We start from the raw sequence: 15,071 nt of genomic DNA on the forward strand, positions 1-15,071 counted from the left end.
CTTTAGGTCTCTTAGTAATTATTGTTAGGGGCCAACATCATCAAAAGTTCATTGTAGCAGATACAGGATGTCAGGAAAGGTATTCTGGATTACTGAGATGTATTTGGCATTTCCATAATTCAAACACAACACAGTGTTACTAATCTGCATATCCACCATCCAGCCCTTCCAAACAGTAAGACAATCCTCTCAGCTTCACTTTAACAGTTAACAGTTCTACTAAAATATATTTTTGTGTGCTTTCCTTTACATTTCAAAGTTGGCCCATATCTGTTGCATTTACTTTATTTTTTGTTTTTTAGTGGTGAGCTAGAATGTAACCTCACAATAAAAATTGCATTTTAGCAACTCTAACAGCTTTATTTGCAATAATTTGTCTGCCTCTTTTCAGCACTAATTATGCAAGATTCAATTACTATGACTGCAACCAGAAGCTGAAATAATAATGAAGTTCAAAATTAAAAGTAACATACCAGATGTACTTTGCTCACCTAAACAAAAGAATTAAAACCAGTGGCAGCTTTTTTATCTTTACAATTCTTAATTACATTTTTCTTCAGTGGCTGATCTGGGGCCTGGAGATGTCAGCAGTTGCAAGGAAAGGGAATGATTGCCTGAGACAACTGCTGTCCTCATACAGAGATGATCAGAGTTCCTGGCAACATCTGTTTTTTCTGTCTGGTAATGTTATTTATGTGAAATATGAAGATTTTGAATGCATTCAAAGATTTCCTAAGATTAAGAGGCCAAGCAGAACTTGGCCTTTCAGCACTTGTCAGCCTGTAACGTAACAGTACTAACTGGATGCAGTACAGCACCATGCAGCAGGATTTATAGGTAGCTACAGTATTATTTCCCTCCATACCATGCAGCCTTGGCTTCCCTGGTAGCAGGCCTCTTTGAAACACAAAGTCAGATCAAGCCTACTCACATAAACAGGTTGCTCTGTGACATAATATCACTCTTGTTATAACTTAGAGCCCAGATTTGCAGTCAGATCCACTCAGAGAACAGGTTGTAGTGCATATGGCCTGGACTGCCTCTTTACTCTGGTTTTGTATTTGTCTAACTTCTGAGAGATTACCTTGATATAAAGGCCATTTTTTTCCTTTTCAAATTAATAGCTGGAATATCTTCTTTGGCATTATTTATAGTACGCTATATGCTCTATGCTCATGTAATTTCAAATTTATAGATAACACTGCACTTTCAAATGAAGAAAAACAAAGAAACAATCTTCACTTGATAACATTTATTCAATATAAGCAAGAATTTTAAGAAGCCCAGAAGCCATCAATTACAGCCACAAAACCCCCATACTGATCCTAAATAAGAAGCACTGTGAGAAATACACAACATTTCATGAAACAATACTGTACATCAACAACCTTTAGGAAACAAACAATTCAAACCATATGATTATTTTACTCACAATATAAAAAACTTTAACCTTTAAAGAAAAATATAGATTCAGTCCAATTGTAGGATCCAATCCCATGCCCACTGAAGTCAATGGAAGTTCTTTCATTGATTCCAATGTTTAAAGGATCGTACCCTTACTTTGCCTCAAGAGGCACTTTAATTATTATACAAGGCCTAGCCTGAATACTATTACAAAATGTCAGACATCAACTAAAGAGTATGTTTCAGCAACTTTCAGGAAATAATGGAGGAATAGGGTATCTATCCATGCATGGAATAAGGCAAAAGCTAATTCATTCAGATTAGGAATAATAATTTTTACTATTTTCTTTTTCACAACACAAACATTTTAGACTTTTTTAAGTAATGGATATATTATATATCATATTATGCTTCACATTTTTCCTACCTCTACTGAGAAAGCTGGCACTGACATGTCATAAAGAACTCCTCATTAATTACTGTTTTCTGTTCTGTAACAACCACAAGAAACTCATCTGGGTTTAGTAATAGTGTCTACCAAGAAAAAAGCACACACTATCATAAGCTTATAATTTATAGAGCTCAAGGTACATTAAAATGTAATTCATGAAGTTCACAACTTCTTTTTTAAAATATTTTTCCAAACTAAAAGCTGCAGAAAATTGGTTCTTAAATATTCTACAGAAAATTCTGAAGCATCTAATGGTTTAAATTACTTATGCTTTCTTCTTAAAAATATTTAAATTAGGTTAGTAGCCCATCCTTTTGAAAAATAATCCAAAAAAGATACACTAGATTACAAATCTTTTGTCTTAATCAGTGTAACCAAAGGTTTGTCATCTGGGCTGTAATCTTCATAAGCAATGGGGGTTGCATCATACATTGCAGGTCGGGATTTCTTGCCAAACCTGGAAACAAAAGAAAGCTTTTGGTGACAAACAGAAGTATGAATGAGTTAATGACAACAACCCACTGAGTTATGGTATGCAGTTTATCAGAGCGCATAGATAAATTTTTAATTGTATTGCAACATGCCAGTAGTACAGAGGCTTAAATATCTGAACTGTCACCTTTTAAATATATGTGTCAAATAATAAAAAAAAAGAAATCTTCTTGCAAACAAGAAACAGATTCTGTATCAAAGGCTACAGGAATTCTGCTGTGGGGTTCAGCAGTATCAGAATATGGGAAGACTGTGGAAGGCAAGAGTGAAACTGATACAGTTTCAGGAAGGCCAGAATTTTATTTTGAAGTCTGCTCTAACAGGCAATATTAAGGTCAGGTCATACATATTTACATAAAGCAAATAATGGACAACTATGCGGTGTCTGCATCTGGAAATGCATATCTGTGCACTGAATTGAGTTAGAAGCTAGAGCAAAAATTTAAGTCTTTTCTTACCTGACATCCACTTGAAAAGCATATTTATATTATCAACATGCTGCTTTATGCAGCACCGGCGAAGTTAATGGTAATTAGGATACTGCAATGCCATATAAACATACCAGTTTAGTAAAGGTTCACAAGCAACAGAATCACATCAGCAGCATTCTCCTCTGGGCAACCATCATTGCTAACAGCCAGGCTGTATCTGCTCATGCAGAGAACCACTGCAGCTGTATGATTGTAGCTGCAGTGCTGGCATATATGGAATTCCTTTAGGTGCTTTTGCACTGCATAGACAGTCTATCACCCTTCTGATAATTTTTTAAGATACAAAAATAGTGCTAAAAATGCAACTTGAAAGTGGAAAAATGACTAAAGCGTTCTTACTACAATTACAGGAGCTTTTAAATAACAAAAAAGGATCACATGGAAATTAGGTAAAAAATGGTCAAGTCTGCTTTCCTTATGAACCTGATGCAGAGAAAATATTAACACAGAAACAGAAATATTTATTTATGTAGTCATCCACTCTTTATGTACCATACCCCCTTCTTATGTACCATATTAAGTCTATAGTAAAGTTGTGCACAATGGAAGATGAGATTCAGAAAATTTAGATTTTGAGGATATTTAGACCAAACCAAAATTAGCTTGATTTTCTTCCAAGTTTCTTATGCAACTTCCTGATTCTTCCAATTTATTTCTTGGCTTTTTCAGTGATCTAGAATTGCTGACAAAACTAAAATAGCTGAAAGTATTATAATCAATATGGCGGAAATTTCATTTTTCAAAATATTTCAGCTGTCAGTAAGGCCACACTACATATGTTTCTATGATAGAATGTCTGCTTTCTTCTATAGCTCTCTTTAATAAATACAGACAGGCCATGTTTGCTCATCAGCGTCATGATGGATAAACCTGGGTTTCTTTAAATGAAATAAAACTCCAATAATTGAAGGAAGGAATTAAATTATGGTATCTTACTAAATCAGAGACAGCAATGAATTCTGAATCACCCTTTTTTTCCATCACTCTCAGGGGTTTAAAGGAAATAAGAGCTTTGCATAAATGCAAATGATGGTGAATATTCTCCAGTGATTTAAGTAAAATTTCCTCATTTCTGACAGGGAGAGAACACATGGCTTGTTGCACACAGTGAAGGAGTACAAAATCCATTCTCTTGTGTAGGTCAGGGTTAACATGTGGCTCTGATTAGAAAATGCTGAAAAAAGACCACAGCACATGTGCTAGTTGTTTGTGGCCTGGTTGAGCCATCTAGCTGGTAAACCACATTGCTTTGATCAAGCAGTTCAGAAGCCAGTCCCTGCTCGTAACAGTCAACAGAGTTAACACAAACCTCAGAGGTCTCAAAACAGAATTGTTAAATGGGGAGTCTTAGTTCAATGAGCGTGTATCTGGTAGGATTGCACAAGGATGCTATTTTATCGTTTAATTGATGACATAAAAGAAAACATAAAACAATTACCAATACAATCTGCAAGACACAACAATTCAAGGGGTAATAAATAGTGAAAAGATTTAGGGCCCTGCTACAGAGTACTGGATCAATTAATAAGCTGCTTACAACAAAAGCACAAACAAATGAATAAAGATTTCTTCAATGCAACCAAATACAGATTATTCACCTAACAAAGAGCATACAGTCCTGGGAAGCACCAAGTCTGGAAAAAGACTGGAGGGACATGATGGATAATCAGTTTAACATTAGCTTTAATACCATGTTATGATGAAAAATTATGTGCTTAGATCAGTAAACAGAATGTATCAGTAGGTCTAGGGAAGTTTTACAGCCTCTACATTTAGCACTGATGCATCCATTCATGAGTGATGATAGTTTTCCAGTGTGAACTTACCAGTGGCATAGGGATCATCTCAAATTAAGTAAATTACAGCGAGAATTAGAAAGTATATTTTGCAATGAAACACTGAATAAGAGTGACCTGTGTAACCTGACAAAGAGAGACTGAGGGTTGTGTGACTGAGGGTTGCCCCTCCGCTTCCTTAGAAGGACATTTCAAAAGATGAGTAACCATAGAGAGTTATGAATCTCAACAATTGCATTTGCATAGAAGACTTTAAAAAACATTGGATGGCTGAACCCTAAGAAAATCGTATCCTCCAAGTTCTGTGGGATAGGCTGCATTTTCAGAGTTTGCCCAGAAGAAAGAAACCATGTGTTGCTACTCTGTTCAAAACCAGCAACTGGTAAAAGGAGCCCACAGATAATGTTTAAACAAGAGAGACCAGAATTTTCGTTTATTATTTTTTTCTCTTAAAGCCTCCACAGGAGGAGACTGAGAATATTGATTTCCTCTGCATTATTCAGAGAAAAGGCCATGTGCACAAGTGTTATCTTGAGTTCCTTATTATAACTGAACTATGATGCTAGAATTCTCACAAAGTTGAGACTCTGGCAGAGGATGTATATAAGCAACTGGTACATGCTGTGGAGAGCAGAGTACTATGCTTGTGATCATACTTTCACAAAGAGGTAGCAAACAAACTTATCACTGAAATCTCTGTCAGGTAATGGTGAGAATCAAGCATGTGCTGAAGCTCATCAGATTCAGGAAGCTCAGGACACTGCAATGTAACACAGTCAATTTGAACACAGGAACATGGAGAATGTGCAGTGGAAAGAACTGTCACCTGTTGTCACCTGTTGTCACCTGAAAGACCTTCTGTCACTTGTTGTGACAAAAATCAGTCTGATGAACCAGACTCCAACCCTCACACAGACAGATCAAGAGCCAGCACATGAAAGTAAAACTTAAAGAAACTACACTGTAAGTAGTGCCTGAAGTCTACTGCTAACACTATCTAGACACACAAAAAGTTATAGAAGTACAGTTCCTGTAACCAAGTATTTTGGGAACGCAGTGTGGATGCTTTTCTAAAGTGAACAATGCAGTTTCAACAGCAGATCCTGGTACCAATTCAACAAAGTCTTACAGCTGCAGCAGCCAGTGGTCAACTATTTCACTACAGTGTGCTCTGCTGGCTTTAAAATATATAGGTTTTAACATTAAAAGAGTGCTTATTTACTGTCTGCATAATGAATACTAAAGAGACCTGTGATTCACCTGGGTAAAAAACTATTTACTTCTAAACTGCTAATCCTTAAGAACATTCACTAGAAGTAGACATTTATTGGCGGTGATCCTTGAGCATATCCATTTTCTCTCACAGCAAGTACCTTGACTAGTAATGTCAAATTATAAAAAATGATTAAGAAAAAGACCTGCTGAGAAACATGAACAAGTAATTTTAACATAATTCACTGGATATGCAACAGGCTTCCACACTCCCTGGACACCTACTGACTTTAACAGAAAACTACATTTAAAGAAAATAGTCTACTCACTATTACTTAGGCCTCCGTTTTCCAAAATTACTAATAAATTTGGTTATTTAACTGGGAAAGGAAATGATTTTCAGAAAATACCAAGAATCTATTATTTGAAAGCATACCTCTTAGATACAGAAATTCTGAAAATTAAGATCTTAGTATTTTTTATATTCAGATGTAAGAGTTTACTCAAAAAATAACTAAAAAAGTTGTGGTCCTTTTCCTGGATTAAAATGACCAAAGCAGTGTTTGATAGCCTTCTGAAACCAAAATAAACACAGTAATCTTAACAGTAGAACTCTGTGAATTATCTGACTTTGCAGCTCTATCTTGGATTTTTATAAACCATCCATTCTGAGAGCCACAGGGAATTATTTGGAATGAAAACATTTCATTTACATTAAGGAGAAACACCCTTCCCAAGATATGTAAGCCCTTTACTGACTGGATGCAATAATGTAATTTTTAATGAGTAGTATGGATCTGAAAAATCATCATGAATATATCCCATTCTAAGAACGTCCTTGAAATGTTGATGAAAATATGCTTTTCTAAATTCTGCCTTCAGTAATAAACAGAGATTAATTCAGAATAATCCAGATGGTAATGATAAAGGCCTCAACTAGCCCAGCTTCCAAGATTTGAAAGGATTCATACAGGAAATCTTTTACCATTTCTATTATCTGCCAGTGAAAGTGTAAAAACTAGGGAAAGCTCAGATTAAGAAGATCTTGCCTTGCTTATATGCTTTTAGTTGGTACTCTTGGATAGAAAGCTGCCTAATTTGCTTTAAGAAACAATTAAGAAAACCCAGGTGCTCCACACTGATCCTCAGGAGACCAGTTCCAGTCCTTGAGGAAATGCAGAGTACCACTTCAGTGAGTAGTAACTGAGAAGGGTTGACACATTCATCACTGCTGCAGTAGTAGGAGGGAGATGTTTAATTTTAACACTATCATTTTGCACCTTGCTCTCCACCCTTGGAGATATGTAGTAGACATTCAGAAGGCCAAATAATATAAAACTATAAAACTTTTTATGGGCCATAAAGTAACACCCTCCTCTCCCAGTACACTACTAAAGGCAAAAGGAGTTCTTGGGGTGTGTATGATGTAGAGATGCTGAGCTTCTTCTGGAAGAGACGTAATGATAAGTAAGTGGCAAAGGAGAATTCAAAAGCAGGCTTAAAAGAACACTGATTTTATTGCTATGTTAAATCAACTATACACACCTTTCTTTTTTAAATATTTACTAATTTTTTTAATATTTACTAATTTTACTATTTTTAAAATTTACTAATATATTATATTTATTGTCAAAGACAATAAACAAATGTTTTATTGCAAATCTAGTCAAAATACTTTAAAGAGATACAGCTTAAAGCTGCAACATGACTGAGTCTGTGGGAACTCTTCATCCATTTCATATAACTTTGATGACTTCAACAGTGGTACAAATTAACCTATTCAAGCTAAAACAGAACTGGAGCATTTAAAAAAACTACTATCAATCACCAACCAAATGCATGCATTTCTGCATGTCAATGAGGAGGAATGTGTCTTCCTCCATTCTTTCAAAAGCATTTTAATGGTAGCATACATGAACCCTCTTGTTGGAATTTGAAGTGATCTTGACAAATTTAAGATATGGGAAAAAGAAATAACAAAAATGAAAGTTCTATCCTATTAAGAGAGATGTCAAATACAGAGTAAACAATATTGGCTAGGAAACAAAATGGGACAGAGGATCTTGGGATGAGGAAAAGGTCTAACAAGTCACAAAACTGAGTCATCAGTTGCTGGTGTAATACAAATTAAAAAAAAATGAATGAAAGAAAAAAGCAAGCAGGTTTTAATTCCAGGTGTCTGAACAGAAATGCTATAAACAAGATGCAGGAAGTGGTAACTGAAGTCATTTGATACAGGTGAAGATTTACCTGGAGAGCTATTTCCAGCTTTAGGAATCACCCTTCAAAAAGAAAAAGAGAGTGTGTCCCAGGGAGACAATAAAGAAGCTGATATGATATCCCTGTCAGTGCTCAAGGCCAGGTTGGACAGTGCCTTGGATGAGGCTGTCCAGTGTGAGGCGCCCCTACCCATGGCAGGGGGGTTGGAAATAAATGACCTTAAGGTCCTTTCCAACCCAAACCATTCTATGATTTTGTGATTCTATGATTCAGAAGGAGATACTGGAAGAATGCATTAGTTTAGTCTAGGGAAGAAGGAGGTTGTTCTGCTTTGCTTGTTTTTATTATAAAAAAGGGGGGTCAGATATGACACCTGCTGTACATAATTACTGTAAAGGGAACAGTGATAGATTATTCTTTGTGACAACCTGAAAAACAGCAAGAAAGAATCAGCTTAATTCACAGAAAAGAAAATTTAGGTTGGATTTTAGAAAAGCCCTTTCTAACTTTATTCAACCCTTTTGAAGGTTTTTAAACACAGTTGTTGGCAGGAATCTAGGTATAATTAATGCTATATCAGTGCAATAGCTATGCTTGAGCTCTTGAATCCCTTCCAGACCTACTTTGTATTATTCTGACACACAATGCCTTGGCGTGCAAGTGCTCCATTTCTAGGAAAGTAAGAAATTTTGAGGCAAACAGGAGCATAAAAATGAGGATTCAAAGTCTTACTAAATAATCTGGTAAATTAGCCACAAAAATCAATGTGCCTTTGCAATGTAATCAAATTACTTATGTGTATCAGTTAAGGAGTATTTACAACACAAAAAGATCTTACAGGCTAAGAACTCTGTATCTGTCTCTCTTCACCAGTTACATCAAATGAATTCAGAATAACTCCCTCTGTTTTTAAGGAGTTATGCTGGATTATCACACTTCAGATGAGAACTGAATAGGGATGAAAAAAATACAATGAGCAATGCCTCAAAAGACAGTGGTCCTGTCTTTTCACGGTGAAGAAGCTCATTCCCTGCCAATGGCAGTTAGAGGCACTGTGCATGGACTGAAATTACATAGTGTAACAGATTTCCTTTAAATTATCATCCCCAGAACAAACCTGGCATGTCGGATAGAAGCAATTGCACTACTGAATTCACTGTCAATGCTTCTACAGTTGTAAAATTCTTCATAGGCTGGTCTGGAAGAGCCTTGATATTCAATGCGGCTGATACGACATATTCCCACAATCAGAATGATCAGCATCAGGACAAACGCCACACAAAGAGCCCCAATTATGATGTAGAGGGAGTGACGAGGCATATTCGTTAGGCTCTCCGCCATATGCCCGGACTTCCACTGCAGATCTGCCGATAAGAAATAAAAGGTTATCATTAATTAGCAATTTATATCCATCCTGCTGAATAGAATTCTTTTATTATATTCATATATTTTATTATATTTATGATATTTCTGTGGAGACTTTTGAAGCTAGGGAGATATGTAATTTGAACCTTCCCAGGCTCTGTTATGGATATGTCACCATGCAACAAATTTGAATAGCACTATCTTGATCCTTCACCCATCTTTTTTCACAAATTTTTAAGATCTCATAGAAACACTTAGTTTCATCTCCTGTATAATCCAAGTCACAGAAAGTCATGCAGTTTAGTCTTGTTTTATGTTATAATACATTATAGGCTCTCTAAAGGCAGGGAGGTTTTACATAAAGGCTTCCAATAATCCACCAATTCTCTGTGCAGTTTGTTCTAGTAGTTGGTGAACCCTTCCACTAAAATGTGGGATTTAATATGTATCAAGCATGCTTGGTTTTTAATTTGAAGCACAGGCTTTTGTTATGCCTATATCCACCAGAACGCAGAGACTTCAAAACCAGCATTTCAAGAACAAAAAGGGCATCTCATAAAATGCTACAGTTCTGAGCTTACTGGAGTCCTCTCTCAAGCATAATTCCTCTAAGAGGCCTCAAAGCAGACCTTAAAATAAAGCAAATCTGGAAGAGGATTCTTGCATTTATGTATTCCAGACCTTTATAAATATTCTTGATGCCCAAACTATTGTCTATCAATTCCAAACAGATTGTCTATCAATTGCTTATGTCCTCAGATCCATTTTTCTCTAGGATAGGTCAGAGTATTTCTATTAACCTGTACTTCCCTCTAGAGTTCATTTTTGGCAGTCTTTTAAGCCTATGGTCTCATACATTATTTCAAACCAGGAACAAGCTTGAATCATTCTGACTACAGAAATCTGACAGATTGCAAAAGTTATTTCTAGCAGGTGACTGTTCCTTTTTCAAGTGGACTTCTGCTTTGCACTGGTATAGAAACTTCCTTTACCTAATAACAGACATTCTGGGAACAGGCCTATCATGCATGTGCTTTGAGAATGCTAAGATATTCTTAGATGCCACTTCTCGGGGATGCTTGATGATGGCAGAGAACTGATTCAAGCACCTGAGCTGCAATCACAAGTTTAGTGGCATCTGTGGATATAATCTCCATCTATGGTAGAAATACAAGGGAATGTATAAGTACAGAAAACATAAAAACAAAACCCAAACCTAAACAAAAAAATCCATCTTAGAGGAAGGTAGGGAGAAAGATTGCAGCTGTTACATGTGGGATTCAGCTGGGCAGAGTTTGAAGAACTGGTTGCTCTTTGTTTACAATACTAAAGATTGTCTCAGAGCACCTCTGAGCTTGGGCTTGCTTAGTCTTATTGCCCACAGATGTGAACTGAGTTTAAAGGACTGACTATTTGTTGGTGTTATCTTCTATCAGTAGAGATTTGATCATTCGGTGCTTTAATGTTTCTGAAGTGATGTTACTGCAATATGCTCAGTTAGGATGTGGAGGAAAGAATATAGCTGTGCTCTGTTCCATTTTGGGATGGGTTTCTATTTCTGTTCTGCAGCACATTTGTCACACATGGTGATTTCTGTCAAGTTGTCAGACTAGGCCAAATTCAGATGTACTTTGCACAGATATATGGTAAGACAGTTCTTATTTAGATTCTGTGTCTTCCAACTCTGGATGATAAAAGGGTAAGAGAAATGTCCTCCTTTCTTCCTCACTAGATAAAAATATGAAGACTAACAGCTTATACTCCAAAGGTCAGAAATAATACATGACAGCTCAAAATCACAGTATTCTCAGGTGTCATAGTAATGTTTGTAAAATTAATTGCAAAATTAGTTTTCAAGGTAATATACACAGTCTGTACCAGAAATTCTTCATAATGTTGGTTTTCAAGTAACCACATGGTTTGGCCTACCTCGGTAACTACATTAATAATTACAAAATTGGCGAAGTTAATGATACTAGCAAATAACCAGCAGGCATTAGAGAATTCATATGAGACATTTTGTAAACATTTTTACAGTGAATGCTCCATTAACTTTTCAGGCAAATGTATTTCATTTTGAAAGGAATACTATCCTCTTTATAATTAAGACCAATTTAATCCTATATAACTGGAATTGCTAACACTGGTAAGGACCATAAAATGATATATTAAATATCACAGTTCATCCAGGGAACATAAATCTTGCATAGTTTCTTGCATATAGTACATTTGAAAATTAAAGAGTACAGTTTTACAAGATAAACCAGAAATCCTGCTAGGGTAGTCATTGGTGAAAAATATGGGGAACCATTAAAATAGTAAATAGAGAGTTGTTCTACAAAAAAAAGACTAAGTTTTAACAACCTCCTTAATGGCTAGTAATAGAAAATCATGAAAGATAAAATGTGATCTATTTAATCAAAAGACTCCTGAACACCAGTTTGTCTCCTTCTTGAGAAACCTGAAGTCTCACTTCATTATGTCATTTTCTAGCATTCAGAGGAACAGTCGAATACAAAGGAAGTCAGTATGCAGTGTTAAAATTTAATTTCCAATACATTATTAACCATTATGTACAAACTGCTGAAACAACTTGATAAATATGACAAGGAGATACGAAAAGATCAACTGCAGCAGACTCAATCTTTACAACTGAACAGGAATCCACTGCACCATTGACTCAACTCCAGTGAGATCAGAAGTGCTGCACCTATTTATAGAAGAGTTGGGTATTGCCTTTCTAGACATGAATAGAATTGGATTTATGTCAGTTGGTCAACCCGTAGCTTAGGGAAAGTCAGTGAGTGCAAAGATATTCCTATGGATACATAGTTCTGTAGAAAAAGTGTGCAGATCTAAATGCTTTTAAATGCTTTCTGCACTGATTTCTTCAAAACTCAATCCGTCTCTGCATAATCCTTTATATACCTGTTAAGATCCAAGTGATTTAGGAAAGTTTCTACAGCTTTGTGTATACACCCCTGCATCAGTTAGCAAGGCTGCATATCCACACTTATATCTGACTACTGTGAAGTATCATGGTGTCCCATAACAACACATCATTTTACTTTGATGCTGTGTAAAAATGACATTTGCAGATGTTAAGCTTATTGAAGAAACTATTGTTAGCCTCCAAATTTTAAGCTTAATTGTACTTTAAAATGTATCTTTATGTGACTACACAAATATTTTCTTTTTCTGTTTTCATTCAAGACCAATCCAAATCAGAATTTTCTAGATTATTTTTATATCTCTTATGTTATTACATATATGCACTCTAGTAGCTATCCTGATTTGTTGAATAAATAAAACCCCAACACAGTAATTTCAGCCTCTTCAGCTAGGAACAATTGCCATGAACTATACTATTTATTCTTCAGATATTGAGATGGAAAGAAAAGATCTAATATTTCTGGTTTAGAATCAGCCTTGCAGTGTTATCAATGCCAGTTAACACTCAGATAATTCTCTGCTTCCTGTCACAGCAGTCAGAAGACAAAAGAACTAAACAGTCAGTAAAAGCAACAAACAGTTGTCAGTAAAAGAATAAATCAATCAGTAAAAGCAACAAAAAAGTGCTGTTGCTTCTTCCCATCATTTTAACTTACACAGTTTGCAAATGCATACTACAAGCAGAAAATCCAAGTTCTTGAGCAGCAGGCAAGGTCACTGCAGTTCAGCTATAAACAGATGCTATGTGTAGAGAAATAAGCACTAAGCAGAGACAATCCCCTTGCTCAAGAGAACACAGTTTAAGCAGATTTTTATCTCTCTCATACACTTGCAAAAGTATACAAGGTTGAAATAAGTTTATATTGACTAACCACAGATGTTGACAGCTTGAACCTGCCTGTCGTATATAGTGCTTAGGGGCATACATCCCTCATAGGAGGAAACAGGAATAATTGAATAGCTAGACAGTAGAAAAAGGTCCTTCCATTATCTGCTCTGCTTCCCTCATTTTTCCATCTATTTATATGCACCACACTGTGTATCTGTGGTGCAAACAACCAAACTCTAAGTAGAGCGTGCCAGCCAAAGGAGAACTCCAGAACAAGCATCACTGAGCCCTGCAGATGGGCTATATGAAATCAGAAAGCACACAAGCTTGTCTGTTTCCCTCTGGCATCTATTCATTCCATAATATAACAGGAATGTGATAGTTACTACATTGAGGTACCCCAGGAAGTATATTTCCAGGATGATTACTGCTTTCTCCAACAACTATACTCACCTCTCTCATCAGCCCACTACTGATTAACTAAGGCAGAGAGAATTACATTGTCTTGGACATCTATGTTTCAGGTATTGCTAGCAATAGCATTGTCAGTAATCGCTCATCTGAACATCTTTTAGCATGAGCAATATGGCATACAGACAGCACTCAACATCACACTCCCAGCATTCCAATGGCTCTGTACTGCACAGGGAAGCGTGTGTGCCATTCACAGAGACAGCTGAATATCAGAGCTGCCACCATTTTTGGATTAGGTAGCAGTGCTCCTCTACAGTATTTGCTTTCAAAAGAAGGCATTGAAACTGAATTCAAAGCAAACAATTACAGGGGGAGGAGGTCATAAGCCTGTCAAGACAAAACTTTTGCATCAGCCCAGGTATGAGCAGAGTTGTCTCCTGGATTAAAGTTCCACAGTTGGGCTTCATACTTTCTTCCTCTCATGGACCCTCTCTTGCTCCATAAGGGTGAATTAACGCTGAAGCTTTTCTCTATTCTAAGAGGCAAGACAACACTGAAGCTATTCCTTCAATAGCTCAACTACCTCCACCAGTAGAACCTGTTTAAATCTTCATAAATGCTTAGGAAACATTTTGTTTTGGAGACCTTTGCCTTTCTAACAGTTTTGGTGGAAATCAGCCTGTGGTTGGAAAAGTTATTCCTGGAAAAGCTGGTAAATGCACGCACATATACATTACAGAACAGTTACACAGGACTTGTTTCCTTAGGTAAGCAAGTTCAAAATTGTTTTGCTGAAACATCACTAGAAGCACAGGTGCTCAAAAGTCAATACAAGCCTGTTAGGACTGCTCTTGGGGTGCTATGGAAGTACACTTTACCCAAGGTAAGTAAGAAAATAAGCTCAGAAACATAAATGTAACTAGAGGCAGGCAATTTAGAGGTTAAAGACTAGACTGCCTAGTGTCCAGCTGTGAGATAGCATCTCTGACAATCTAGTCCAACGTCTTCCAAAGCTGGGTACACAGAAAAATAATTTTCTAACTTTCATAGCCACTTTTGAAATGTTATGGCCTAAAATAAAATTCATTTAACAGAATTTTGGTATCCTACAGATGATTCAGAGTATTTGTGCAGGCATTTATTCAGAGTCAAATACTATTAAAACTTACGTATTTCGCAGTTTGCACCGACCCATCCATGTGGACAATGGCAGGTGTAACCACCAGGCTGATCTATGCAAGTTCCAGCATGGTGACATGGGTTGCTGTCACAATCATTTACATCAATTTCACAATCTTCACCTTATAACAGAAAGAAAAAAAGAAACAAAACAAAAAAAACAAACTTCCGTATAGTGAGTGCCTCATGTAGCAGGTACATTATCAGTCATTTAATTTCTCTCTGGCTGCAAAACATCTTATAGCTTAATAGTATCTTTATTCTCA

The 15,071-nt window shown here is 36.3% G+C and overlaps 1 protein-coding gene across 1 annotated transcript in view; it reads right to left on the reverse strand.

Annotated features, from left to right (window-relative positions):
- Positions 1 to 1,237: 1,237 nt before the first annotated feature.
- The window catches only part of DNER (delta/notch like EGF repeat containing), a 126,693-nt gene continuing 112,859 nt past the window's right edge, over positions 1,238 to 15,071 (reverse strand). The window contains exons 11-13 of the mRNA XM_061365243.1: positions 14,796 to 14,927; positions 9,184 to 9,430; positions 1,238 to 2,312 (exon numbers count right to left, since the gene is read on the reverse strand). Coding sequence (XP_061221227.1) covers positions 2,201 to 2,312; positions 9,184 to 9,430; positions 14,796 to 14,927 — 491 coding nt within the window. The 3' untranslated portion in view covers positions 1,238 to 2,200. The remainder of the gene's footprint in view (positions 2,313 to 9,183; positions 9,431 to 14,795; positions 14,928 to 15,071) is intronic.

The sequence above is a fragment of the Neopsephotus bourkii genome, unplaced genomic scaffold, assembly GCF_033783945.1.
Source record: "Neopsephotus bourkii isolate Nb327-2 ecotype Australia unplaced genomic scaffold, CSIRO-AGI_Nbou_v1 NB_1279, whole genome shotgun sequence".
Lineage (NCBI taxonomy): Eukaryota > Metazoa > Chordata > Aves > Psittaciformes > Psittacidae > Neopsephotus > Neopsephotus bourkii.